Below are 26060 nucleotides of genomic sequence, written 5' to 3'. Positions count from 1 at the left end.
TCTCTGTCCCCTTTCTGGCTCTTACAAAGGCCTTTTGTGCTTCTAAGCAAGGGGCCATCTCCCGCTCCTAACACATCTGTAGGCAACAGCTGGTCTGCTCTTAGCCACTGGCCTCTTCCCAGGAAGCCTTTGGCTGGGCCAGTGCGGCAAGAGGCTTCTCTGGAAGCCACCAGCCCCGGGCCTTTGACAAGGGCAGTGAAGAAAAACTAAATTTGGTAGTTTTTACCTCAAATCTTCTCTGTGCTCTACTCTTGACAATTTTCTTTCCTAAAGCATTAAGTGTATTTGAGTTACACAGACTAAATCATGCTTTATTAGTAAAACTATTCAACTAATGAAAAAAGCAATGAACTACAGATTCTGTTTGTTACACTTCCCAAGTTCTTGTTTTTTTGGGAAGACTAAGGCAGCTCCTAAGTATTAATGAAAATGTTCTCAAAACCACACAGGGAGTTGTTAGAATTCAGAGGATGTTCAATACTCATTTCTATCTTTTCTAAAGTGTTAGACAAGACAAGTTTAGACAAGATTATACAAAGAAAAACATCAAATGATTAAAAAGAAAGATTGCAATAAGTCATAAAATACACAAGATTTGCTGAAATCACTCCAAACATTCCTGAATTAGAAGTACCTGAAAAAAGTACACGTCTAACTTGAGCAATGCAACAGGATTCAAAAGCAGCTGTTATTTTGTTAACTCTTACTTAGTTATCAAGTGTTCAGGTAGTGTGCCCAATGGTGTAACAAAGCAGCTCTTATACAATCCTATATATATATGTGTATATATAAAAGTACATCATATACAATCTATGTTATAGATACATTTATGTATTTATGTACTTAAACATTATCATGGATAGACAGATGCAGAAGAGTACAGGGGTGGTAAATTAAAGCAACTCACAGCTTGCTTAATTAACCTCTTTGTCAGGACCATCATAGACATTCAGCAGTATAGTTGGATAGGCAGGTCTAAGCAAGTCTGAACTGAAAGGAGCTGAAGTTAGAGCTCATCAAGGCTGTGATAGCTTCCACACAACAGAATTTTATGCTATGCTTCAGCATGCTACAAATTCTACATCTTCCAAGAGSAGGAAATAACATAATATGACCTTTAAGCCTTTAATACAAATAAAGTTCTCAAGCTATTAAAAAGCTTTGAAATTCTCCCTCTTTTATGCATTCAAATTAATTTTTATACATCTTACTGAGAAGTCCGAAGGGCAGAAGAACCAGATTATTCTGTAACATGTATTACTCAAGCCTTTCACAGTGCTAGAATTAGATATTCTATAATGTGTGAATTCACTGCCATTTAGAAATAGCACTTTCCTTGGGTGTTTTTGTGCATACTTAATGCATGCACAACAAATGTTGTCCTCTAAGCTGGTCATGTCAATATTCATGTATCTTGTTTTTCCAAGCTTACATGTGATTTGAGTTTGCAAGGGGGATTTTTGGCACCAATAACAAGTATGTTCTCAAAATGCTGGGAAAAAAAATCCAACTCATCACTGCAGAACAAAAAAGTTATCTGTTAAAATCGCCATAAAAAGTTAAGCCTAAATACTGGAATATGGAGTTTRGCTTTTGGACTGGTTATCCTTTAAAACACAGGCCTTTTCAGTGACTGGCTTTTTGCATGCAAATGTACATTTCAGACATAAAAGTCTATTGAGAATGTAAATGCCCACTCCTCTGAGCTGCCAAGGAACTCCCAAGGAAAACAAGTGTCCAAGCATGCATTTCCTGCCCATCCATGCCGCAGCCCACTGCTACTCACACTGACTCACGGTGTCAGAACAGAGCTTGATCTGGGTGCTACAGAACTGCGAATGGAAAGGTTGCAGCAAGAGTTTTACTTGTAACAAAATGCTAATTTTAACAAGATTGATTCAAAACAAGTATCTAAATTCAGTGGAAAATGACTTCAACTGCCTTGAATCTCTGCATAGGAAGAGAAGTACAGAAATACATTCACCCTTCTGAAGCAGCATGTGGCTTGCTCTGAGCAGATCTCACAGGGAGATTCCCAGAGCTGAACAGCTGTCATGCATGATCAATGTGCACCAGTTACGGGGGCTACATTTAATGTTCATTAGTCATTTGTTGTTCTGTCTCAGCAGTGGCTTTCTGGGTAATGCAATCTGAAGCACGTTTATGTCTACAACTGCGTTTGAAGACTGAAGAAAAAGATAGGATTGGGAGTTGTTCCATATTAGAAAGCTGAGTTTCATACTTGAAAATATTTTAGGTCTATTACTAGATGATTAGAACACACTCATGTAAAGATTTTAGTGAYGTTGTTCTGTTCTGCCCAATGAATCACACTCTGTTCTTTGAAATAACTAATTGCTTTTTTGTTGTTGTTTTTGATTCTCAAATTTAACAGAGGCTTCTAACAAAAGCTTGTTTGTCATGCAGCATCCCAGTTTTACTAGTAGTCAGCTATATTTCAATTTTCAGAAACAAAAGTTAAATATTGTATAAATCTTAAAATTGCTTTCATTTAAGAGTGTTTTGGTAGCAACTAGCAGCAGTTAATCCACCCCAACAGCTGCTCCTAAGACACTGAAAAGAGACTGGGTGTCACACAGTGCTGACTTGTTTTCACTCAGTGAACAGCTGCAGTGGTTTGAGTTCTTACTGCTTCCAGCTGTTTGAACACCAGCATGAGGATATAACATGAGCAATTTAAGCTAATATATTACTCTGCTCACTGGAGTGCTTGAAAGGCAGGCCTACATTTCTCTACCCTTCCTCTGTCATGTTGGAGAGCTGCAGCAATTTAAAAGCTTAGCAGCTAGACGTTCAGATTCCAATAATACACAGCTCAACTCAAGTTCCCCCTCTCGTAGGTTTAATTCTTTTTAACTTTGAAGAACCTTCTTATAACACTAAAAGAAGAGCTGAGACCTTAATCTATCTTTTTTGTTCCTGTAAATTTGCCTTTCAAAGACAACAAGTTAGTTTAAAAAGAGAATCTATAGAACCTGGATCCCCAGCATTATGTAAACAGGAAAAGGATGAAGGTTAGTAAGAAAAGAGAAATACTAAGAACTTTCAGCTTTTTGTTTTTCTCATCATCATGTAAACCACTGTGTTGTAGTATTTCAAAATGAGTATTATCCTACCTCTGCAAAAACTTCTTGAAGACCCGTCTGTAGGCGTAGCCAGCTCTTCTTACTCGAATATTTTCTTTCAGACCTAAATATTCTACTTGATGTTTTACCCTGCAGACATCAATAMAGTAAGATTATAGTCTGTCTCATTTAAAGTTCATATAATGTTTAATGTCTCTACCAAAATTCTTATACAGGTATATGACTCCACATATTCTTGCATATTAACAGATATACTGCATAGTATAAACATTCACTGAGCAAAGCAGGAGCCTGCACAACCTCTCTGGGCAGCCTGTTGCAGGGCTCTGTCACCCTCACAGTGAAGACCTTCCTCATATGGGGAGGGAGCTTCCCATGTTTCAACTTGCCCATTACCCCATGTCCCATCGCTGGCCACCACTGAGAAGGTTCTGCCCCACCCCGAGAAGGGCTGAGTCCAGCCACCCTTAGTCCCTCTAACCTCTAAGGAGCAGCTGGAACATAAGGGGATTCATCTCTTATCAAATTAATTCTCCCCCATGCCTGCTTTCAAACCGCAACAACCATAAATTCCAAAGCAGGAAAAAAATAAAAGAAACGCCTGCCTTCTGACGTTTCCTTTTCTGTTTTGGGAATTGTGGAACATATTTGACATTCTTTCTTAAATATCCTGCTAGTCTACTTTTTAATGCTTGGGAACTTAATTTCAGTTAACTTCACTGCTGACAGATGACTGCTGCTGCTCTTTGCATTTTCTTTTCTCATCTAAGGCATGTGGCTGGAAGACACTCTGATAGTTTATAAATCTGAAATTCAGAAATGTGGTGGTTGGGGGGTTCTATGGCTGCTCTCATGGAGGATGAAGCACAGAAGCTTCTACCTTTCTCAGAAAGGTGAAAGCTGTCAAGATTTCAGTCCTGTAAGTCCAACAAACAGTATTTATGACAGAGCCATTCTTTAACCCTCTAAGGCTGTTAATTCACTGTTACATCTCTAGCTATTTTGAAAGGTTATATTCGCTGTAAAGGGTAATGACTGTTGATTTATTTTTTCTTTTCTTGAGACATTCCTTTTACATGAGTTGCAGTATAAAGGGGAAAAACTTTTGAAATGCCATGCTACAACTGCTAGAAGCCCTCCAACCATTTTGTATTTTAAAGAAAACCTAGAAGTTCTGTATTTAATAAGTGCTCTTCCTAAAACTCAATAAAAATATTGCACACTTGAATCTTATGGTGTTCAAGGAATAAAGACGTATGTTTTGTGCCTACTCCAAGAATGCCAGGGCAGTAACAGTAGAAAGTTGACAGTCAAAAATACATTTTCCTGTTTATAGCATTCCCTCCTGTTCACATCTGGAAGAATGCACTAAAGCAACAGTATTACTCCCTTTTTCTTACCATCCTGCCAATACTACTGTCCAGCAACAGAGAATTTGAGACAGTATTCTGTTTTTCCTTTTTTTTTTTTTTTTTTTTTTTGGAGAAAAGGCAGTCTTGAAAAATCTTCCTCCAGGCCTCAACCTCAAGCAGGTCAGGGTCTGGGAATTCAGCTAATGCAGCAGTTTTGAACACAAGGCCAAGTAGTTGTGCCAGCATCCGAACAAAAACACATTTCAAGGAACAGCCCCATTTTTTTTAATAGCTGTATTATAGTATATAATAGTATTATACAAAGTCTAGGTACTCATCAAGGGCTATCTTAAAGTGCTAAATATCCTGAAATTATTCAATGTGAACCTGGAAAGACATAGCTGCTTGGGGCATGAAGCAATTAAGTAAAAATAATAATAATAAWAAAAAAATCTTTACCATTATTCAAGAGCAGCATTTTCACAGATGGGTAAATTGTTACCACAGCAGATTATCTATATAAACTACCCCAGTCAATTTTAAGTACTAAAGCATGTGCATAGAACAAAAAAAAATGAGCACAGGAGAAAAAAACAACTAAAAAAATCCACTAAACCAATGTTCCACAAAATGCCGCCCCTGCTCAATTCTGTCTTATCTTTCTTCCATCCCAGAACTTTCTCACAGTGAAATCAGGAAACTGCAGAATCCAACTGAAGTGCAAGTTGCTAGATACTTACAATGAAATCTTTTTTTTTTTTTTTTTTCCCCACCACTGTCAATGCTAGAGAAAATTTGTACTGAGCTCTTGATATAAAGCATTGATAATAGTTTGGAAAGGGAGAGAATGTTACTATTTTTAAACAGGGATGCAAGTTCACTATCATAAGAAAAACTTCTGTTTGTGTCTGATTTTGATACTTAAAAATTCTTTGTCCCGTATCTGTACTTTAGCATCAGCAACTGCTGCGCTTGCCAAACACCATCCTTCTGGTGAGACCAGGAGAACTCTTGCCCATGTGAGCCCCAAGCGGCTTTCCTGACCGCTGGCCACTTGTCAGCATGAGCCTTTTGTTTGCTCGTTTCCTCTGTTCCCCAGCAACCCTTTCCACAACCCCAGGCCTGTTTTCCAATATGTAAATGATTGATTTAAAAAGCTTCTCAATTATTTATAGCTTTTTCTTTTGTTACAGGTTTTAGACATGCTTTTTTCTAGACTCCTTTTTCCTCCTGTGGCCCTGGTTTCAGTGAGAAACTCGGTGGTTTATGGGGATGGCCAGTGAAGAGAGGCTGCATTTAATGTCAGGACCCAAATGACATTTTCCAGGCACAGCCCTGACTGTGGCTCCTCAAAGTGCTCTCTGCAAATGCATTAATGGTGCTTGCCCGTGTGCCAAACAGCAGGAGTGAGTTCTGGGGGTGTGATGTGGTCAGGAATGCTCTTTATCAGACTCAGCAAACTGTTTTGCTGTGATGAAAATAACAAATTACTGTATCAGCACTTTTACTAAAACCAAAAGTGCTTGGTGTATATATTTTAGGGTTAAATAATGTAGCCTTCCTCCCAATGAAAAAAATATWTTTTTTCTTAGATAACACGATGATACTATAAAACACTACACAGTTTTAAAAAATGTTTTGAAGCAGATTCAATAAACCAAACTGATTAAGGCATCTGTTTTATGTCTATATAACCAATTGCTACAATACTCAAGTGATTGCTAAAAAATATCTTCCCTTTTTTTGATATAGGATACTTCCTGGTAGTTGTTGAATTTCTTTTTAAACTTTTCTTTGAACCTCTTTTGATACATAAAAGCAAACTTAGACATCATACTGTCTTTCAGCTGCCTGGTGTTTGTGAAGAACAAAGCAAAACTTAGAGTTCATGGTGCTTGGTGTGTGAACTCTGCACTGAAATCTCAGTCTTTAACAGTTATGTTACTGGCACATTCTGCAAATTTTGATTATCCTTAACTGAAAGGGAAAAAAAATAAGAACTGCTTATATTAACTGCTGATTTAAAGCAAGCAAACACAGGTAATGTTGAGAATTTAGGAGAAGTCATGGAAGAAGTCTGACAGTGCAGTTTTTTTCTGGAAATTTTCTGTAATATCTTGTTCTGCCCCACCACGTCCTCTGATTAATTCCTACCTGCTCTCCTCCCAGTCTCGAGGCTTCTTTGTTTCATTGGGTTTGATGCAGCGGATGTAATGGGGTGTGCATTTCATCAAGGTGCCAACAAGGTCATTTGCTTGTTTCTGTAAAATTGAGGAAAAACTTTAGGATCTGAGGGGAACAGGTTAAACCACAGGTATTTCTAAAAGTTATCAGCCATCTTCTGATTCATTCTGTATGTCACCCACCATGTCTTGGGGTAACGTACAACTATGCTAGCACAGAGATGCATTTCAGCTTAGAAAGACTCTCCCCTAATCGTGTGAAAGCTCTGTGCAGAAATGACATACATTTAGAACACATACAGTTAATCTGTGTAAGGTATGAGGGAGGAAATTAGTAATATAATCAGTAATCAGTAACATCTTTGCTTTCATTCTAGATTTCTTTACATTGACTTTTTTTTATTTCYGCTCTCTTACCTTATTGTCCATTCTTTGTGTATTTTTTTTTCAAATTTATCTTTGCTCTATCAAATCATTTTATTCTTTTGAAGAAAATCAACACCCTATCTGGAAATAGAATCACATGGAGTTCTACTCTGGTGACACGCTTCTCTAGGCCTCATAATATTTAAACTAATAAATTAAAACATGGAGCCATGTGTTAAACCGACTGCATCTGATGAACTTGACTATAAAATGAAACATGAAGAAAGAGGCTGAGAAAAAGTTTTCCAAATTCTGCAAGCAAGTCCTTTACGCATCTACTCCATAGCTGGTCTTCAGAAAAGCCACATAAACATTTGGTGCCTGTGCATTATGTTCAACAGAAGACCCTCTGACTTTAATGGGCATCAGATTACGCCTGGCTGAACTGCTGCTCTGTACAGAGATTAATTATCTGTTAATTGTAGGACATCAAATGACTGAGTGAAGGAGCTCTTTCAGGATGCACATGCGAGTACTATTATCACTGCCACAACTGCCCACTTGGAAATCAACAATTGCTGCACAATACAACTAGACAAAATGTTTAATGAACAGTGATGCTCGACAAATGGGAGTCTAACAGCTCACATAGTGTATCACTTGGCTATCAGCATGCCCTTAGGTCCATCTTTTAAAATGTGTAGACAGTGAAAAAAGCAAACTATTTTTAATTTCATATATATATATATATATGTGCACTCAGGCATACACTTAGCAAAACTAAACATACTTTAATTTTACTGCCCGCAGTGGTAGGACGGCCCTTCTTGTCTGCTTGGAGGTTTTCGGGAAACAAAGCCTTTATAAAGGGTCTAGAAAAGAATCAATACAATAGTGTTGGTATAGAAAGACAATTCAATGCAGGAATGTTATGGAATATATTATTAAGAGCTTGGAATATATTATTAAGAGTTCGTAGTTGAGCAGAGTATAGCTAGCTAGCTATGCTAAGTTGAAGGTATATGAAGTCTAGCTAAAGATTAGTATCTTCCAAGAGCTTTAATCAGCATAAAGATTTTGCTCTATTTAAGTCAGCCCTTAGAAACATAATATCCAAGTTCCAGACTCAGAGAAACAAGCACTTAGAAATTAAAGTGAACAACAAAAAAAGTGCTGCTTAATACATTCTCTGAGACAGCACTGATGGGCCTTGTTCAGCTCCTTAACAGCTATYGTTAAACCATTTGGTTCAGACTGTGGCACCTTACATATTCATTCAGACTTGCAGAAAACGATGATCAAGTGAAATGCAAGGGATATTGTTCTACAGCACTGTTCTATAAACTGCTCTTTGCTGATGTTTATTTCCACTTTTATGCAAATGATTTCACAAGTAGGAAAGTAGGGGGGGAAGTTAGGCCCTCTGCATCCATCCGAACTAATAGATTAGTCTTAGTTTTTAGCAAATTTTGCTTACGTACAAATCACTGCTCTGCATGAGTTCAATCAAGTCCGTGAAAAGAACATCACGATTTCTCTCGCAGAATCCATCCATATCATAAGATACCTGGGCCAAGGTGGAAATTGGTTGATTGTGGTAAGTCAAGAACCCAATAATTAAAGAAGTTTAAATTACATCCTCTCTAATAATTTTTCTGATCTTTTTTGGTTAGGCTGATATTACTTAAAGATACAACAATCATTAATAAGTCATTGTATATATCATGTAAATCTTTCACAACARACATACTTATGTGGATGTGTTTATACTGAAAATAATATTATAAAACTAGTCAATGGAACACAGCACAAGTGAATTCAATTTAATATTGAATTATATAGAAGAAAAATACTTTGCACAACTGTTCATTGTTATCTAATACGGCAGCATTAGAATGTCATGAATACTCTGAGAAATACACCTAAATAAGCTGGAACTGTACATAATTATTTAAGATTTATTGGTATACCATCATTTAAGGAATTTTTTTTCCTAGCTGAATCCTTTTAACCTATTACCATTATAATCAATTAGGAAATTAATATTTTCTTCATTAATAAAGGATTAGAGGCACTTATTCATTACATAAATTTAATATTCAGGTTGAGCTACTATGTTGCTAGCAGCAAGGCCTAGATTCCTCTCTCCTAACCAGGAACATATATAAGGGCTTATTTGTTCTAAACTTTCCAGATTGCCTCCTGAGATAATTTGGCTACTTGAAAATCAATGGAGATAGTAACACCTTCCCTTCCRTTTCAGTACTGTTCCTTTTCTTTAAAAACACATAAGGTAGATGTCAGTGCTGATTTGCCACATTACCTTTCCAGCATAATGATGAATGATAAACCCCTGGTTCCAGCTATTGAAATGTTCATGAGTCCCAATTTGCATCTGGAGTTTCTGCAGGAGTGTTTGGTCAGCTCCTTCGCCCACCGCGTGCATCGTGGCACATACATCATCTAAAATGCTCATAATGCCTGGGGGATTCTTAACACAGCAGAGACAACAAGAATAGCAAGAACGAAGTGTAAGAGTATGATGCCTGCCCCTTCCCCTCATCCAACCCTCAAAAAAAGAAAACTGGTTACTACAAAAGCACTGGAGAAAGGACTCAGCAGGAAGAATTCCCTGTACTCAGAAGAGCTCACAGTGGAGATTAGTACTGACRTGAGCAGGCAAATAATTTAGGCGGAGATGCTGGTTCACAGAACACTGGTGACAGAGCGGGAAACGTAAGGGAAAGGGACTGCTTTTCAAAAATAGTTATCTAGGTTAGTCTATAAGTACTTCACAACGTAATCCCCTTTCTTATTCCAGCAAAACGCACACACATGTTAAATATTTAAATTCTCAGCTTGCAGTTTAACAACTCKCAACTTAACTATCTAAGACTGTGACACAAACACAGTCCTTATCCTTATCAGAGGATGCAGACAGACAAAAATCTCAAGAGGTGTTAAGCACAAGTCACCATTTTATTTAACTACAGTTAAAGACAGAAGACTAYCTGAAAATCAAAACAAAATTTCTGTCCCAAAAGACTGTTCGATAACTCAACATTTGTTGGCATGCCAGGTTATACTATAAAGACTAAACTACAGAACATTCCTTGGAGCAAAAGAAGTATCATTCTTTTAATCTATAAAATTTCCAAATATTTTGTTTTCACCTGTTTAATTTGCTACAATAYCTTAAAAGGAAGTTGGTACTGTAGCTTCCCCAAGCTGAAATAGACTTTTCAGGGCAGGGAGGACTTCTGAGCTACACTTACACATCGTAAAGTCCTTGATAAATTTAGAAGGATAAAGTTTCAATTTCCAACTAGTGATTTTATTTTTATCCATATGATTTTTCAACCATGTTTTTGGCCAATACCTTATATAACATGTATCTATCTTATAGCCCTTATAAGATATCTTATATAAGATTTATATATAGGCTTTGCATGACTCAGATACTGAACAACAGGATTTGCATTTTCTCCCATAAATGTTCGACAGCAAAGCACTTGCCCAATTACTTTAGAGAAAAATCATCTGTTTTTTCCATCTATGTTTGTGCCAAACACTTACCACTTTGTTCTCTATGAGGTCACACACTATTTTGTTGTTGAAGTAATCTATTGGTGTCCATCTAATTCCTTCTTGCACATACTCTTCCTGTGAAGTAAAAAGAAAGACACAGCTATTCTCTTGGAGCAGGGGAGCAGCCGCAGATTTACAGCGTGCAAGGTGCACACAAGCTCTGCACTACTCGGGCTGGGGAAGAGCTGCCAGGTTTATGACTCCTTAGTGTGTCTGTGGAGGTAAATAACCAATACGAAAGCTAAATCCAGCTATTTACTGCCAAAGAGCTGAATTAAAATCCTTCTCTGTTCTCCCCACGCATCTTGTGTCATTCATAGCCCTTGAATAGTACTGAAAAGAGCAGGATTTTTTTTAATCAGTAAATTGTGAAGCATTTCACAAAGAGCAACGAAACGGGTTTTACAGTGTCTTGATAATGCAGCTAAGCATTTGTATCCTTAGAACTATATTAAAAATGAGAGTTGTGGCATGCAGATTAAAGATCAGACCCTCCCCCCCAAACCAGCACACACAGAAGTATATATGAAATGGAGATGCAGCCCTACTTTTTATTTCTGTATGGAATTACTGTAACCAGAAGGACAACTAGAGATTGACCTAAAATTAAATAAATAGAGATATAAATAAATCTGATTATTTAAAATGTCTCAGTTCAAAACATAAGAGTCTAGCTAGATGCTTAACAGGTCATTTGCGTGCTCATCTGCACCGATCAGTTATTTTTATACAAAGGCACTTGTGTAAGGGCATTCTTGCCAACACTGTCCCAAAGCTGGTGCCAGGCGTGGGCTCCCACCACACACAAAGCTCCTCTCAGCTGCCTGCTCTGCTTCCCCAGGCAGCAGCTCRCATCCATGTCATGAGATTTTATTTTTGCAAAGAGACTGTGAGCACAGAAATGCAAATACTTTCAAAAGCACTTGTCTCAGTGATATATTTCATTTAAAAAAGAAAAAAAAAAGGAGCAAAATGGGTGTGGAGGAAGCTAAGTAGTGTTTTCCTGCTTAACTGCCACGGCCAATGAAAGCAGGGGGATAGAAGCAAGCTGCACTTTTCCACTTCTGTCAATGAGTCAGGGTGTGCAGCAAGGCTGGGCAGAGTCATATGACTGGTTAGCAAACYGTATGAGGGACTGACTTCTGTACTGCCGTTCTGGAGCATGTCTGAAACTGATGTGGTTTACATTTTTAGGGCTAGCCAACAGCAAAGACCTTTTTCCTTTGTCTTGCTTAACAAGGCAAATTTGATTGTTACCAGATGATAAAAACCTCAATTTTCCACCAAATGAAAAGGCAACGACTCATTTTATGAATTCAAAAATAATAAATGTCTGATTACCTGTTCTGCTTTCAGTGTCAGTTCAATAAAAATCTGCTGCAGTTTTTCATTAACAAAGTTGATGCAGAACTGTTCAAAACCATTTTTCTACAATACAGGAAAAGAAAAAAAAAMCAAACAAATTAGTCTAATGCTCTATATACAGTAGTTGCTAGTTCTTCTGCTAGCAATATTAGGAGAAGCTTCAAAGGAATATTTTCAATGATGGATGGGTTGTTGATTTTACAGTCTTTCTGCATAATCTCAGATCTCAAAATAAAGATCAGTGACCTAATTCCTTTGAAGTTGCTTCAGTATTTCATGTTTATTGAGTGAGACATTATTAGTGAGTATTGAATGTCCAGGAAGCTTGGTTTTTTTCTTTGCTTAGCCTCTGGCCACTGGGTTTTTTTTTCTCCCTCCACCCCCTTAAGTAACAAGAATAAAATCTTGGCTCAGATCAGCTCAAAAACTGCCTTTTGCATTGCCTTACCTGAAATATTTCAAAGCCATAAATATCAAGGACACCAATGTTATATTCTTCGTGGTTCTTCTCCATAGCCTTATTAATSGACTAATAAAGAACAAACACAGAATGTAAAATAGCATGGTAGATATCCTTGCATTACATATCCTTATCATGAAATTGTTGTACTATTAAAGAAATTCAGTACTTCAGAAAAAATAACTTATTTGAAAAGAATACAAATGTATGTAATAGTGTCTTTTACTTTAATAAAAAGCTCTTACTAAGAGCTAGGAAATGAACAGTACAGGATACTGTTTTCAAACTTCATGAGTTTTTGAGCACTGTTTGTAGAAACTATTTTGCACTCCAAGTAACCTACTTGGTTAAAGAAAAAGCAGCTTCCCTCCGCTCAAAGAAGATCTGTAAATTTTATATTTGTGGCACTCTACAGATGAGGACATGACTCCTCTCTCTTGCAGTGTCAATGGTGGTGACACAGACACCTAGTAAGAATTACGGAGCTGTCATGACGAAGGGGCTTTTGAAGCACCCACGCTGCGATTGCAGAACAGCCCTCTGCTCCCGTGGGGAAAGCTAGAGCTTCCCCTTGCAAGCACAGCCTGGTCAGGCTCTCCTCCAGCATGGAGAACAGGTGCAAAGAGACCAGCATTTGCTGAGACATCCCAGCACTGGGGTGCTGAAGGGACTTCTCATCAGGAGAGGGAAAAAGCCAGCGAGGGACCAGAAACATAACCCACTGCAATTCTGCTCATCTGAAAATGCTTAACAATATAGCATAAAGCAAAATCCTAGCTTCAGAGAAGTATGGATGCTGGCAGAAAGGAGGAAATGTCAGGATCCCATACAGGACAGTGGTGACAGGAGGCTCATCCACTCACACCTTTGGAAAGGGTATAAGCAGCTGTCTTCTAGCCAGTGCCTGGCATTTGGTATGTGCAATCCTATTCCCACTGGACTCCTCAGTGCTCCTGCTAATGGACAGGCCAAGGAGTGTAAAGGAGCATATGAGAYGGAGGAGATGATGGATAGCAAGAAATATTCCCAATGTGCTTTCCCACACTGCACTCCCAATGATCAAATTCAACTTACATCCACCAGGTARTCAAAGACACGGGCGTGAAGGGCTTTGGCCAGCGCATCCCTGGTGTAACAGGCCTGCTCCACGTTTAGGGTTACGTTGATGGACTCGGACTTGCCTCCCCACTTGCTGTCCATCTGCCTGCTGGTCAGTTTTTCCTTTAGGCGGTCCTGGTTAATTCCCAGGAGGAATGCAGGGAAAGCCAAAACTGCCAGAAAGATTAGGGTTGCCAGATTATGATTTACAGACTAAATTCAGCAAAATAAGAAACTCCACAATATCTCAAATAATAATCAGCAGTAATAAATCTCATGAGATGTGGCTTAAAAGCAAAAGAGTAGGGATTTACATCTTAAAAACTTCCCTAAGCTCCCCACAAGAATTTTCAATTCTTTACTTATATCAGAGTTTTGAACTCTGTGGTTCAAACAAATTATTGTCAGAAGAGCTAGAAATAAGATATAGAACTCATACAACAAATAAAACTGACACCACTGTAATTTCTTTGTAAAAGAGCATATATTTAAAATGCAGGACAGAAACAATACTGATAACCATCTCCAAATCTCCCTTTTCTCTTCTAATTTATAATTTGCAAAAAGCTTCAACTGGCTTGCATTTTTTGTTTGTTTGTTTTATAATTCCTTGCTTCTTGAAGTGCCGTGCAAATTCTGTTTTCTCTTGTACTAAAGCAGAGCAAAAAAAGATATCCCTGCAGTGAGGAACCACAAGGTCAGAACTCTTTGCTTTTCTAAGCTTTTCTACCAGAAGTCAGCTACAAGTGTTACACACCTTAAGGAATGAAAAAATAGAATCTGGTTGAAAGCATAGAAATAGCTCCCAAGGGCATCTCTGGAAGCTCCTGTTGCCCTGCCACTAAACTACATAATCCTCTAACAAGGTTTCATCGATATTCCAGTGCTCCACTCTCCTGCTGTGAAGAGGATGTCAAATAATCACTTAGGCAGCTGCCACTTGTGCTTTGTACTTCTAAAACATGCTTCTTTCAACCTTTTAGTACACTAGCTCCCAAGTATTTTTAAAACTGCAAAAAGCCCTCCCAGCTCTCTGAAATCCTATTAATTACAATCAAGACAGGCTGATTAAATTTATCCTAGGGCACTGGTAATCAAAGCTGAGGAACTGGCAACCTGTGCTGATGAAGAGCACAGGAAAAGGACAAGTCTTATCTTATCCTTTAAAAAGCAAGAAACAATGTGGGGAATTGTAGTCCAAATACTGGTTCATTATTTATTCTGGTAGTGTATCTGTAGGTATTACTGTAAGGATCTATGAAGAAAGCAAGATAATACATATTGTTATTCCATAGGTATTCTCAGAAACTCCTTCTTCACAGTATTACTGATTTGATGGACAGGAAGCACTGCTGAGCTTGATTTGATGTGTCTTAACTAGAGAAAATAATCTGGTATTTTAAGAATGTCAAGGCCTGTATGATATATGGTCCAGATATTACAATAAAGTAGGGCATATGTGTAACCGAAAAAAAAAATCCTGCAAGGATAATTATCAATAATGTCATTATGGGAAAGCTATAAGCAGAACCTATGAAGAAAGACTGAAAAAGATTAGGTTTGTTTCTTAGGTTTTCAGAAAGTTTAAAATAAAGGTAGGATATGGATCTTTCAATAGAAAATAATCCTAATGAGGAATGGTTTGTGCAGAACATCCATCCAGAATAGTATTTGGAATGATTTGCAACAAATAATTAGTATAAATATTAAGAAAATCTCTTCAACTACAAATGTATTCAAGCACAAGAGCAGATGATGACATTTCTCACAATTTGGTCCTACAGATGATGACATTTCTCACAATTGCTATTATTTCATACTCAAAAGCTGGAGAAAAATTCCTTAAATTCAAAATGCAAAATTATGTTCTTATTAAGACAATGGAATTGTACAAGAGCAACAGGGGCCTCACTCCCAATACTGTTTTTGGAAGAGACTTTGAATTTACAGCCTTGCACCATGAAAAAATGATGCACCGTATTTAGAGAAGGAGTTCAAGACTACAGCTCACCTCATGCCATCTGGGTTTCAGCCCATTGCTAATTCTATAACAGCTTCCAGAGGTACTTACACTCTTCACTCTCCACTCCTGCATAGTTGCCAACTTCTTTGAAGCTGATATTTCCCAAATGCAGTATTCCTGCCACTATCTGCAGTACCAATGCCTGTTCCTCTGCAAAGATCCCAATCACATTCATGGCATGCTGGGAAGAAAAAAAAAGAAAAATCAACACTGCATCAGTCAAAGAAGCTGTTCCAACAAGGGGTTTTTTTTTTGTTTGTTTGGTTGGTTTTTTTTAATAGTTGATTAAAGAAATAGAATTCTTCAAAAGAAGAATTCTTAAGACAACTAATCTTCATTAGTCTGCACTGATGTTTCAGGAGTTATAGATGGCATACTTTGTTTCCAGTAAATATGTAAAGGAATATCTAAAGCATATAAAATATGTGGTTAGCAAATKAAATTCTGGACTAATTAAAGTTATTGAACAATGAACATCAGGCTTTCTCTGTGCCACTGAGAAAATTCATTATTTCACTGCAAAATGGAAAACAGTGAACTCAAGATATAATAATTCTAATCTTTCTGCACAGATATTTCATCTGCTGAGAATAACAAATGCAAAGCTGTATTAGATGACCYGATCTATGTTTTCTAATTCCCCTTTCCCAGCATTTTTAATTATGCTGCTTTCAAACACAGAAGAGAGCAGCCACCAGTAAGAATCTGGTTAACACTACCACTTTTCCCCCCCGTCTTTCAACGCAAGTTCTTCACTGYGTTGCATTTTCACATTTTTATGCTGCAGATTCCAAATATGCAGTTCATCTGCATTCAGTGAAATTCTAGTACAACTCTACCTTTCTGAAAGGAGTGCAAAGAGAACACAAATATGTTTAAAAGGCCTATAAATCTAAAGACTGACAGCTATCTTCTCAAGGCTGCCACAAAGGAAAAGCTCTTCAGGGTAAAATGTAATTGTTGCAGCTGCATGAATTTCTCATTCCTCCAATCACACATCAACATCTTTGCTAAAAATGGACAGTGGAATTAACATATATCCACAGCTAAACCAGTGAGAGAGCGAGCCAAAAACTCACCAGAGTTTCTTGGAAATCAGATTTGTCATTGATATCATCTACCTTGTAGGACCCAGAGAGGCTCAGGTAGTAATAGTAGTCCATACTGGTGATGCCAAGACTGCTTTTTTGCTCTGAGGAGGCCCCTTCAATTAGCTGCAAAACCAAAATCACCAAATTAGATATCATGTAATTACCTTCCAAGCCGTGCTACAGAATTCCAGAGCAGAAGGTGTAATTATATAGACCAGTTAAAAAATTATTTTAAATAAAAGTTGTTGGAAAGTTTTCACTTCCTACTACATTAAAACGGACTTTTCCATTTGGGCATCCACTACGAATTTCCGAGCTCAGCCACTGCAATGCTTAACTACTTTTTTTCTAGAACTGAAAGACATCTGGATAGATCTGCATTAGACAGTGTCCTACCACATTAACAAGCTTTCCAGTGATAACCAAATTATCTTCTTGAATACGCATTCAGTGGTCTCATTGTGTTGAGAATGACTTTTCAACACAGCGAAAAAACGTTAACATTTATTTATAATAGCTGATAAAAAAGATATACCCTTCTGACCTGGTAAAAAATGTGAAAACTCCTCTCTCCAGGATTCCTCATGACGACTCGAGATTTTTCCAGGAGGAAGTTGGAAATTTTCCCACCATCTGGCTCTCCACCTGGACTAAACTGGATTTCAAAGTATTTCCCCTGCAGTAAATAATTATAGAAGCTGTTGAATGATTAGTAAATAATAATTTGCAATCAAGTACTTGATATAGTGTGTCTTAAGCGGGCTTACTAGGTTATTTATTCTTTACGGATACATAAATTTAGACGCTTCAAGACTTAATTAAGGCTTAATTAAGCCTCTATTCTTAAAATATCAAATATCTTTCTTTCCATGTCCATTTATACACTACTAGACTCAGGATAAGACATGATACATTAAGGCAAAGGTAGAGAGAAAGCAAGTGGCTTCTTTCTCTTGCTGAAAGTCTTGCTCAGTGTGAATGAAATCATAAGAGATACCCACATTCGAAGAAAATTTAACAGGCTTATGATCAATGGCAAACATGGCTTCTGCTTGGAAATGAGGAAAGCCAGTATTTTTTTCTTCTGGAGAGACATTAATTGCATTGATAAGCATGTTATAAATAAACTCTTCCATTAGCTTTGCATAATAAAATGGTCAAAAGTAATGGAAAACCAAGAGATTAATTAGCTTTTATCCTCATTGTTACTGATCTGACTGCCGACTTCAATAGTGAGCTTTTAGGAGAAAGAATATGACAGCTTTACAATTTTCTCCATCTACAAAATGCAGCACTCATGTTTTAAATGTCATCAAGATATTTATATGATATTGTATAAAGGTAGATATACTGTCTGTTTTTCCAAAGAGTCCCAAAAACAGGAAAAAAAGGGCTTAGTTTCCTTACAGCTGCTAATGGATGTAATTCCACTTTTAGCAAACGGAACTTTGTCTAACCAGAATTAATCTCAGATTTGTACTGTGATTTTGCCACTCCATTTTATACAAATTGTATACCATTCCTTCCTTCCAATTCTGTGTAGCTTTTCAAAACTCACTCAGTCAACACTATGTTATTTAATAAACACTTATTTCACAATAACGGAAAATTGAAAGTAATTAGCAAACATTTCCCATTAATCAAGACTAAGAATGACTTCATCTGTTTTTTTTTTTTTTTTTTTTTTTTTTTTTTTTTTTTTTTAAATCAAACTTATTACTATATCTAAATTACTGACCATGAAAACAGACCAACAGGCCAGTTTGTTGCTGGAAAGCTATTTGCTTATGGATTGAGTAGTTGAAAAATAACTTGTGACAAGCATGTACTGTAAGAGAAACAAATCTGCAATCTGAAAGCCTCTCAAAATATAATTTATGCTTTAAAAGATACTTTACTTGTACTTACCCATTTTATAGTCCTTTGGTAGTACTCCTTGAATAATAGCGATCTTATAGCACRTAAGTTGAAAGAATCAAATAATAGCAAGAGGAAAGGCACTTACGAATCTACTGGAGTTGTTGTTTCGTACAGTCTTTGCGTTCCCAAAGGCTTCCAATAAAGGGTTGGACTGCAGAATAATGTCTTTCACATGCTAAAATTTTATGAAGTAGAAGAAATATAGATTCAGAAATATGTGTTTTTGTAGGTCCTTACAGGTTTTCTGGAAAACCATGACACCTCAGTTATACATAAAATAAGCGAGAGCGCCTGCACTTGGAAAAAAATCCTCTTGCTCGACAAAGAATACAATCTAAACCTTTTTTTTTTCATAGAGGTTTCTAGCTTCTATTTCTGAAGGAAAACCTATTAAACTAAACAAAATGGCCAAGGCTGCAAACAACTCATACTTCTGCCTACTGCCTTGCCAAGCAACACAGACATTAACCTGAACAGTGTTTTCTTTGTCGTTCTTTCTTAAACAGCCTCCTTCCTCCACATGAGCCTAGGGTCTAGGCCACAGGCAGTGAAGGCAGAGCAGCGTGAACTGCAGCACTAGGTGAGGGCTTCAACAACCTGCCTCAGGATCAGTGAGGCTGCTGCCCAGCTGCTTAGATAGTATTAACCAGCCTGCTCCTATTATTTCTCTCTTATTTCAGGAGATGGAATGTTGTTAAGCTGATGGCTTCTCAAGAGATCTCATGCACGCCAGGATATGTTGGGAAGATCCAGAACATCTCAAAAGAAATGCTTTGGACAGTGTCAACTTCATCAACTGTTACTTTGTAACCACTAACAGTATTTTTTATTTTATAAAAAGATCTGATATTTCTTTTAAATCAACCAAAATATTTATTTTTGAAGTAAAGCATGATAAACTTAAATCTAAAAATAACTCAGTGCATACTTTCTCTGGCTCACTCCTCCAGCTTCTGAGCTCTTCTGTACAATGTCCCCCTGTTGCTTTTGCTCAAAGCTAAACAGGAAGAGCACACTCACCATCAAGACTGCMACAAGGCAAATACATAACATGTACAAGTACCTGCTACTTACCTATCACTGCCTGTCCATCAACAAATGACCTTATTTAACTTCATTAAGGGAATGTTATGCCTAATTCACTACATTGACTTTAGTTAACAGGCTTATATTGATTGCAGACATTGCTGATACAGTTTTTAACAAAAGCAACTATTTRCTGCTTCAGCTAGCTTTCAGAAACCCTATTGCCTCATAAAACCAGACAACGTTCCTGCTCTTTCCACTCTAGTGTATACACACAACTCATAACGGTAGCAACAAAAACATGAACAACTAGTCCAGTTTTCAATAGGAAGCCAAGCTGGAGTGAGGTCCTTGAAGAGGAGGTTGTTGTTCTCACAACAGGGCTGTTACTGGTGAAGAGCAGTAATTAAACTGCCTTTACCCCCTTAACTTAAAAACCGCTTATGTCCATGATTTACCCTGGAAACCAGTAAACCCCTCAGGCTTCCCCGTGCAGCCCCCTGGGCTCCACAGACGTCCCGCACGCAGCCCGCAGGCCTGTGGAGCCGCCTCRCTGCCCTGGCCCTTGGGCCCTGCTCATACCACAGCGTTACTCCAGATCAACTCACCTGCACTTTAGGGCCGCCTCCCGAAATTTTGGAGATGTAACTCATGATATACTTGGCTGCTACAGTCTTCCCAGCACCGCTTTCCCCGCTGTGAAAAAAAAAAGAAATAAAAAACATTGTGTTAGCTGGTTGGGTATGCAGCACACAGTGAGACGCACAAGGCCACTCTGCCTAGGTACGAGGACACCAACGGCACAGAGAACACTATGGAAAGCTTAAAATGTCAGACACAAACAGAGCACCATGACCCAGTGAGAAACAAACAAATGAAAATATAACTGCAAGGAAAAAAATAAACTGCCTCTCCTACCAAGCAGATACATTCCAATGTGCCACTACATACTGAATCATTACTGATGATGAATGCAAAGTACTCTGGGTTTCACTGGAGTTATTTAAGTTTTCTCTTGTTCAATCCTGATTAAGTGCCTTAGAAAAGACCATTAATAAACAAACGCTCAATAAATAATAAATAATAAATAAATACCAAATAAGTAATAAAGATACACCAAATATACATTGGTAAGTTGGTCACATACAGACAGGGACATACAGACAGGGACTGTGGCCTGATACTTGGATATGTTTGTCAATAAATAATCTTGCATGAAATATCTCACATTGACACCAACATCTGTTGGACTTCAAAAGCAGGAAAAAATATAAATTGAGAAGTAAATTGAGAAAAATATTGAGAAGTTAATTGAGAAAAAATAAAATTGAGAATAAAAACGCTCAAATCAAGGTACTCAAAACGCTCAAATCAAGGTACTCAAAACAGCACAAGGGTGCTGAGAACACAATCCCCATTTAAGTTCAGTGGGATTTCAGGCTGCGTATGCCAGGCCAGATGCCCACCTTTGTTTTAGGTGTTCCTGAATGAAATAATGAGACATTATTAATCACATCCTGAATGACGGAAGAACTACCTTCCCTTTCCTGTACCCCTTGACACRGGGTACAAGAAGTTTTAATATCCCACACCAGTTTTCATAATTCCTTCCTTCCTTTAAAATATTCATTACAATGGTAAATATATTTTATAACATTTGTAGATTTTCTTTCTCACTATTAGCAAGAGCTCCTCAAGAGGGAAAAAAAGACTGACACGTCAGAACTTTATTTCCTTAAAGCCCTTCTCGTTTCAACAGAAGTGCTCCAGGCTCGCATAAATCTTGGTGCGAAAGTCGGCTTTGACTGTAAGTAACTAACCTTGACCCGAGTAACCACTGTAACACAAAGACCAAAACACACATGTTGTCTCAATGTCTCAGTGATATCTGAAACATTTTTTTCTTGTGTGGAAAACTGTGCTTTGGACTTCTGAATAATTACAGTGAATAGTGACTCTTCTATCCTGCACCTACTTGTTCCTGGATCCAGATCAAGCCCACATCTTTTCCTGAGCAAAGTTTGCTGCATTTGCCAGAGAAACATCAGCATGTCCTGCACTGCAAAAGGACTTGCTAAGAATGCCAGCTCATAGCTTCTTCTCAACATAAGTAATGCAGACATTTCCAAATGTGTCCCATAATATAAAACAAGCTCCCCAAAACTGCCAAGCCGCAAATATTATTTTACAGCGTTAAAGCTTCCTAACAATGCAAAAATACTGAAGGGAATTTTTGCCAGGGACGTTTTCACACTCTTGTCTGCTTTTGACTGCAGCTGTACAAATCAGAGAGGAAACTTGAAAATGTGAAAAAGCAATTTTTGATCATCTCAACTATGTTGTGAGACCACAGCACAGTATGCATCATGTCTTTTATTATTCAAACCACTTCATCTTTTCCCACACATAAAGGAGAAGCAAAGCTTTATTACCGGTATCTACTATATTCACAGGAACAGGCTGAGTTTGCTGGATGTCAAACTATATTTAGAAGTCCCTGTCAGCAATAGTTGGAGAATTAAAAATAACAGTCCTTCAAACCAAAATTTGCCAACAGTAAATTTGCTCATTGTATTGCAAAACAAGACACACAAGCCAGTATATCCTGAAGCTATTCTTGAGTTTATAAATAAATACAATCCTCAGCAGAATACAGAAGGAGATCTGGAGCCCAACACGAAATGCATACGACCAGATATCATTTATCAGTCAGTAAAAAGTAACACATTTCTTCTAGATTCTATTAAATATTTTACAGAAAAAGAACATCCAAAAGAACTGGAACTTTACYCTAGTAAAATAGAAGACATAATTATCTACCTAAAATACATATTCACATACTTTTTTGAAGCCTAACTCTAAGACTCAGAATGACTTCAAACAGCKTCAGCTACCTCTAACCTATCACAAAAACAAAATCCAAATTTCTCAAACGTTGCTCAAGTGCCTTGTTGTAGTTATTTTGCTATGCAAACAAACAAACAAGCAGAGAGACAAAAGAAAGAAGAAAAAGGCCAAACTGGCACGAGCCCTTGCGCAGAGACGCCTCGATAGTCTGTCAGGCTGCAAACCTCCTCCTGCAGTGGCTGCACTGCTGTCAACCAGCATTTTGCCAGCTAGCTACTGGCAGTTGTCACAGACGCTGCCTGAATGAGATGCAGAAAATCTGCATGTGACAATTTGGCTTTTCAAAGACACCCAGCTACCCCTGCAATTTGGTGCACTACAGGGATGTAATTTTCCTACGCTCTTTCAAGCATACCAGCAAATACTGACATGCTACAAGCTAAAACCAACTGCAGCTGGGAACTTACCCCAAGAGTCATATCTACATCTGGCCCACTTCTCAGTTAGAAGATATTTTAAAGCTCTTCCTCTAGGCTACTTTCAAATGATGAACAACATCAGGGAAGAGGCACTGGAGGTGAAGTAAAAAATGCTTAGAATAGGAGCAGAAAAAAAATCTCTAAACAATAGTTTTATTCGATGCCTGAATTACCCTCCTCTTYGTTCAAATTAAGTGCAGCTTTTAGTACTTGTTCTGCAGCTGCTGTCATGGAAATTGATCMAGAGGAACTTAATTCCATTTTATTGATAGTCGCTGTTTGGATCTAAGTGGTTCTTTACACTGAATGCATTTGGCTGAAAGACTGCCTTGCAGAGCTTGCTTTAGATTTATGCACACATATACCTTTCTCCAGTTCTAAAGTTTATTGATTGAATACTAGTAAATTGCTCCAATTAAACTAGAATAAAACAGGATGCTGATACATTACTTATGAACTGAAGTAACTTTATCTGAGCGGATGGTATCTTGCTCGCCGCAAAGCTCAGGTACTCATCAGCCACATGGGAACTACGGCAATGCCAGCAAATGATTCTCATGCAGAAAAGTTCCCACATACCTCTCGCTATCGGAGGCTACCASAATACTGCAAGATGATAAAAAAATCATTTTCTTGTTTGATAGTTTTAAATACCTTRAAAGTATGAGGGTTTCTTAAAAGTTGAAGAAGGAATGCTAAATGGCTTAGAACAGCAAGAAGTGAATTATGGAAAGTAAACTATGATACTGATAATTTTTAATCTAGAAACTTTACTTACAAAAAATAAAAATGTTGTTTGCCTGAAATTTCTGCCTGTGTTAGGTTTAGGTTCATGCCACTTCCTCATTAAAACGCAACCACATCTCCAGCTGGATTCTGTACTGGATACGTTTTAGAGAGTTCAGTCATCTGAGCCTTCTGGAAAGTTGTGATATAGAAGCTGGCTATAAATTTCATATTAAATTTTGACTGTCATCAGTGTGAAAGAGAAATTCCTTACTGAAAAAAAAAATGACATACAAGCTCTCTCTTTTAACGTGCCTTTGAAATATTTAAGATGTTGAACTGCCTTTTTCCAAGTATGCAGCCATCACACTTAGCTTTACTGTACCAAAGATTGCCCTATGGAGACAGAACATAAACTAGAATTGAAAACAGGAAGAATTGAAAAAAAAATGCTTTAAAGTAACTGCAACATCTCATGGCAGGATTCACAGAAAAGAAAGGGAAAGGAAAGCCCTCAACTGTATGGAAGAACAGTGTGAAAAGATAGAAAAATGTGAAAAGACATTTTCACATTCACACATTTCAGTGTGAAAAGACAATTCAAGAACAATGTGAAGAGACAGACGTTTACTGCTACACAGCAGACAAGCACTAGCTGTAAGTGCCGCCGTCCCCATCAGAGGAGGGCAGCAGTGCTGAGGGAGCGGGAAGCTGCGGCTGCCACCCTCCAGCATCCGGATCTGTGTGGGAAACTCTTCATGGCCGGTCCAGAAGGGCCCCATTGACACAGACGGAGAGCTGCAAACAACCTCCTGCAGCGGCCACTTCTAGGCCTGATTCAACAGAGACTTAAATAATGTGCTGGGCCTCCCTCAGACCTAAATATAAGGAGGGATCGAGCTGCTGCTTCCCGGGAACACGTTGGCCCAGCGATCCCTGGCCTGGCCCCGTGCCCAGTGCTGCTCCATGCAGCCACACGCACCAGTTCCCTGCTCCCCAGCCGTAATGAGACCCATATACATATAATTTTCTTAGCATACCCGCACATATGCTGCAATTATTGCACTATGAAACAGGCCACTTGCCTGGCCATGGGTAGGTTGTCTGGTGAGATTTTTCCTGTTTTAATTAGATTATACCTGGTTACTCTCTATTCTGGAAACTGTATTTTCTTTTGAATCTGCTCTGCTAGTTATCACTCCAGCTCTTTAAAGAGGATGAGCTTTTTGAGTCAGGATCTAAGTGCATTATTAAGTGTGGTGGCAAAGGCCCAGGTGACCCTCACGGACCCTCTGCCGGGCTCTTCCTACACGGCCTGCAGATCTGTCCATCCTCGACAGGATCCCAAAGTGCTTTCTGCCCCGGGCTGGAGGGGACCCAGCAGATGTGTCATGTTGAACTGCATACCTCATCCCTCTCCCCACAATCCTGCATGTTCCCTGAGATCCAGGGGAAAAATCAAACCCGGGCCTGTTGCTGTACTAACTTGCTCTGTTCCTTCTTTTCTACTTGGGATTTTCAGCAAAGTCACTACAAATTTAGACTTGTGAACAGGAGAAGTAGATCTGCATCTTATAATAACCATAGTCATCACCACTTTCTGATTAAACTCCCTAGAATAAAATGTAATGTAAGAGGAAACAAACATCCCATGAGACAAACGTTCATGGAAAAATTATGGTTCACTGAAACGCAGAGGTTGAGTTGAAACCGCTTAAGCTCAGCAGACATCTGTGGGATGCTAGGCAGACAGGCAGAACTGTACTTCTGTTTTTTAAAAGCCACTGTTTCAGGGGCAGAGAGGGGAAAGTCCGTGGCAAATGCTGGAGCATTGGCCACACATCTACCTAAACATCCGTTTACTCAAAGAGCTGCAGGATCTTGGGAGCTGCCGGTCTTTTGTGCATCTGGTCTGGTTAGTTAACACCTGCCTGACCCGCACACACCTACCATCAACCCTGCTCACACATCTCACATACCTACCATCATTTCCTGCAGCCTAATAATTAAAATGGAGTAATGATGAGGACAAAATTAATTCACTAGTATCTCTTCCCTTTAGTCTTTGACTGAAGGGGAGCAAACTTCCTGAAAGCAACTAAAGCACAATTATTTACAACAGAAAGAAAAAGAAATTTTAAAAGAATATATTAAATGCAATCAATGTGAGAGTGTATTTAACATCTGTAGCTATCTGTGGCTGTTACAGCCATTAAACCATATCTCGTGATGTCGTTCAAGCTATTGCTACTCCAGTATTTGGAGCTGGTTACTGGAGAAAGCAATTTCTCCTGTTAAATTACAATCAGTATTCCACTCAAAACTAAAGGTAATGCGGAAGGTACCTAATTACTCTAGAAAAGAACAAATACTCAGTGATCACTGACATAGCATAGCAGATTTTGTCATTAAAAAAAAAAACACCTTTT

General features: G+C 38.2%; 1 protein-coding gene across 1 annotated transcript in view; it reads right to left on the bottom strand.

The window, feature by feature from the left end:
* MYO1E (myosin IE) overlaps nucleotides 1–26060 on the bottom strand; it is a 48448-nt gene that overhangs the window by 18751 nt on the left and 3637 nt on the right. Inside the window, exons 5-18 of the mRNA XM_026045731.1 lie at nucleotides 20188–20275; nucleotides 18639–18728; nucleotides 17178–17309; nucleotides 16622–16756; nucleotides 15591–15723; nucleotides 13496–13692; nucleotides 12410–12490; nucleotides 11938–12024; nucleotides 10585–10671; nucleotides 9332–9499; nucleotides 8490–8575; nucleotides 7799–7880; nucleotides 6614–6720; nucleotides 3138–3236 (exon numbers count right to left, since the gene is read on the bottom strand). Of these exons, the coding sequence (XP_025901516.1) occupies nucleotides 3138–3236; nucleotides 6614–6720; nucleotides 7799–7880; nucleotides 8490–8575; nucleotides 9332–9499; nucleotides 10585–10671; nucleotides 11938–12024; nucleotides 12410–12490; nucleotides 13496–13692; nucleotides 15591–15723; nucleotides 16622–16756; nucleotides 17178–17309; nucleotides 18639–18728; nucleotides 20188–20275 (1572 nt within the window). The remainder of the gene's footprint in view (nucleotides 1–3137; nucleotides 3237–6613; nucleotides 6721–7798; nucleotides 7881–8489; nucleotides 8576–9331; nucleotides 9500–10584; nucleotides 10672–11937; nucleotides 12025–12409; nucleotides 12491–13495; nucleotides 13693–15590; nucleotides 15724–16621; nucleotides 16757–17177; nucleotides 17310–18638; nucleotides 18729–20187; nucleotides 20276–26060) is intronic.

This window comes from Nothoprocta perdicaria, unplaced genomic scaffold (genome assembly GCF_003342845.1).
Source record: "Nothoprocta perdicaria isolate Ctin4 unplaced genomic scaffold, notPer1 scaffold_41, whole genome shotgun sequence".
Classification (NCBI taxonomy): Eukaryota; Metazoa; Chordata; class Aves; order Tinamiformes; family Tinamidae; genus Nothoprocta; species Nothoprocta perdicaria.
This window is presented reverse-complemented; position numbering and strand designations above follow the sequence as displayed.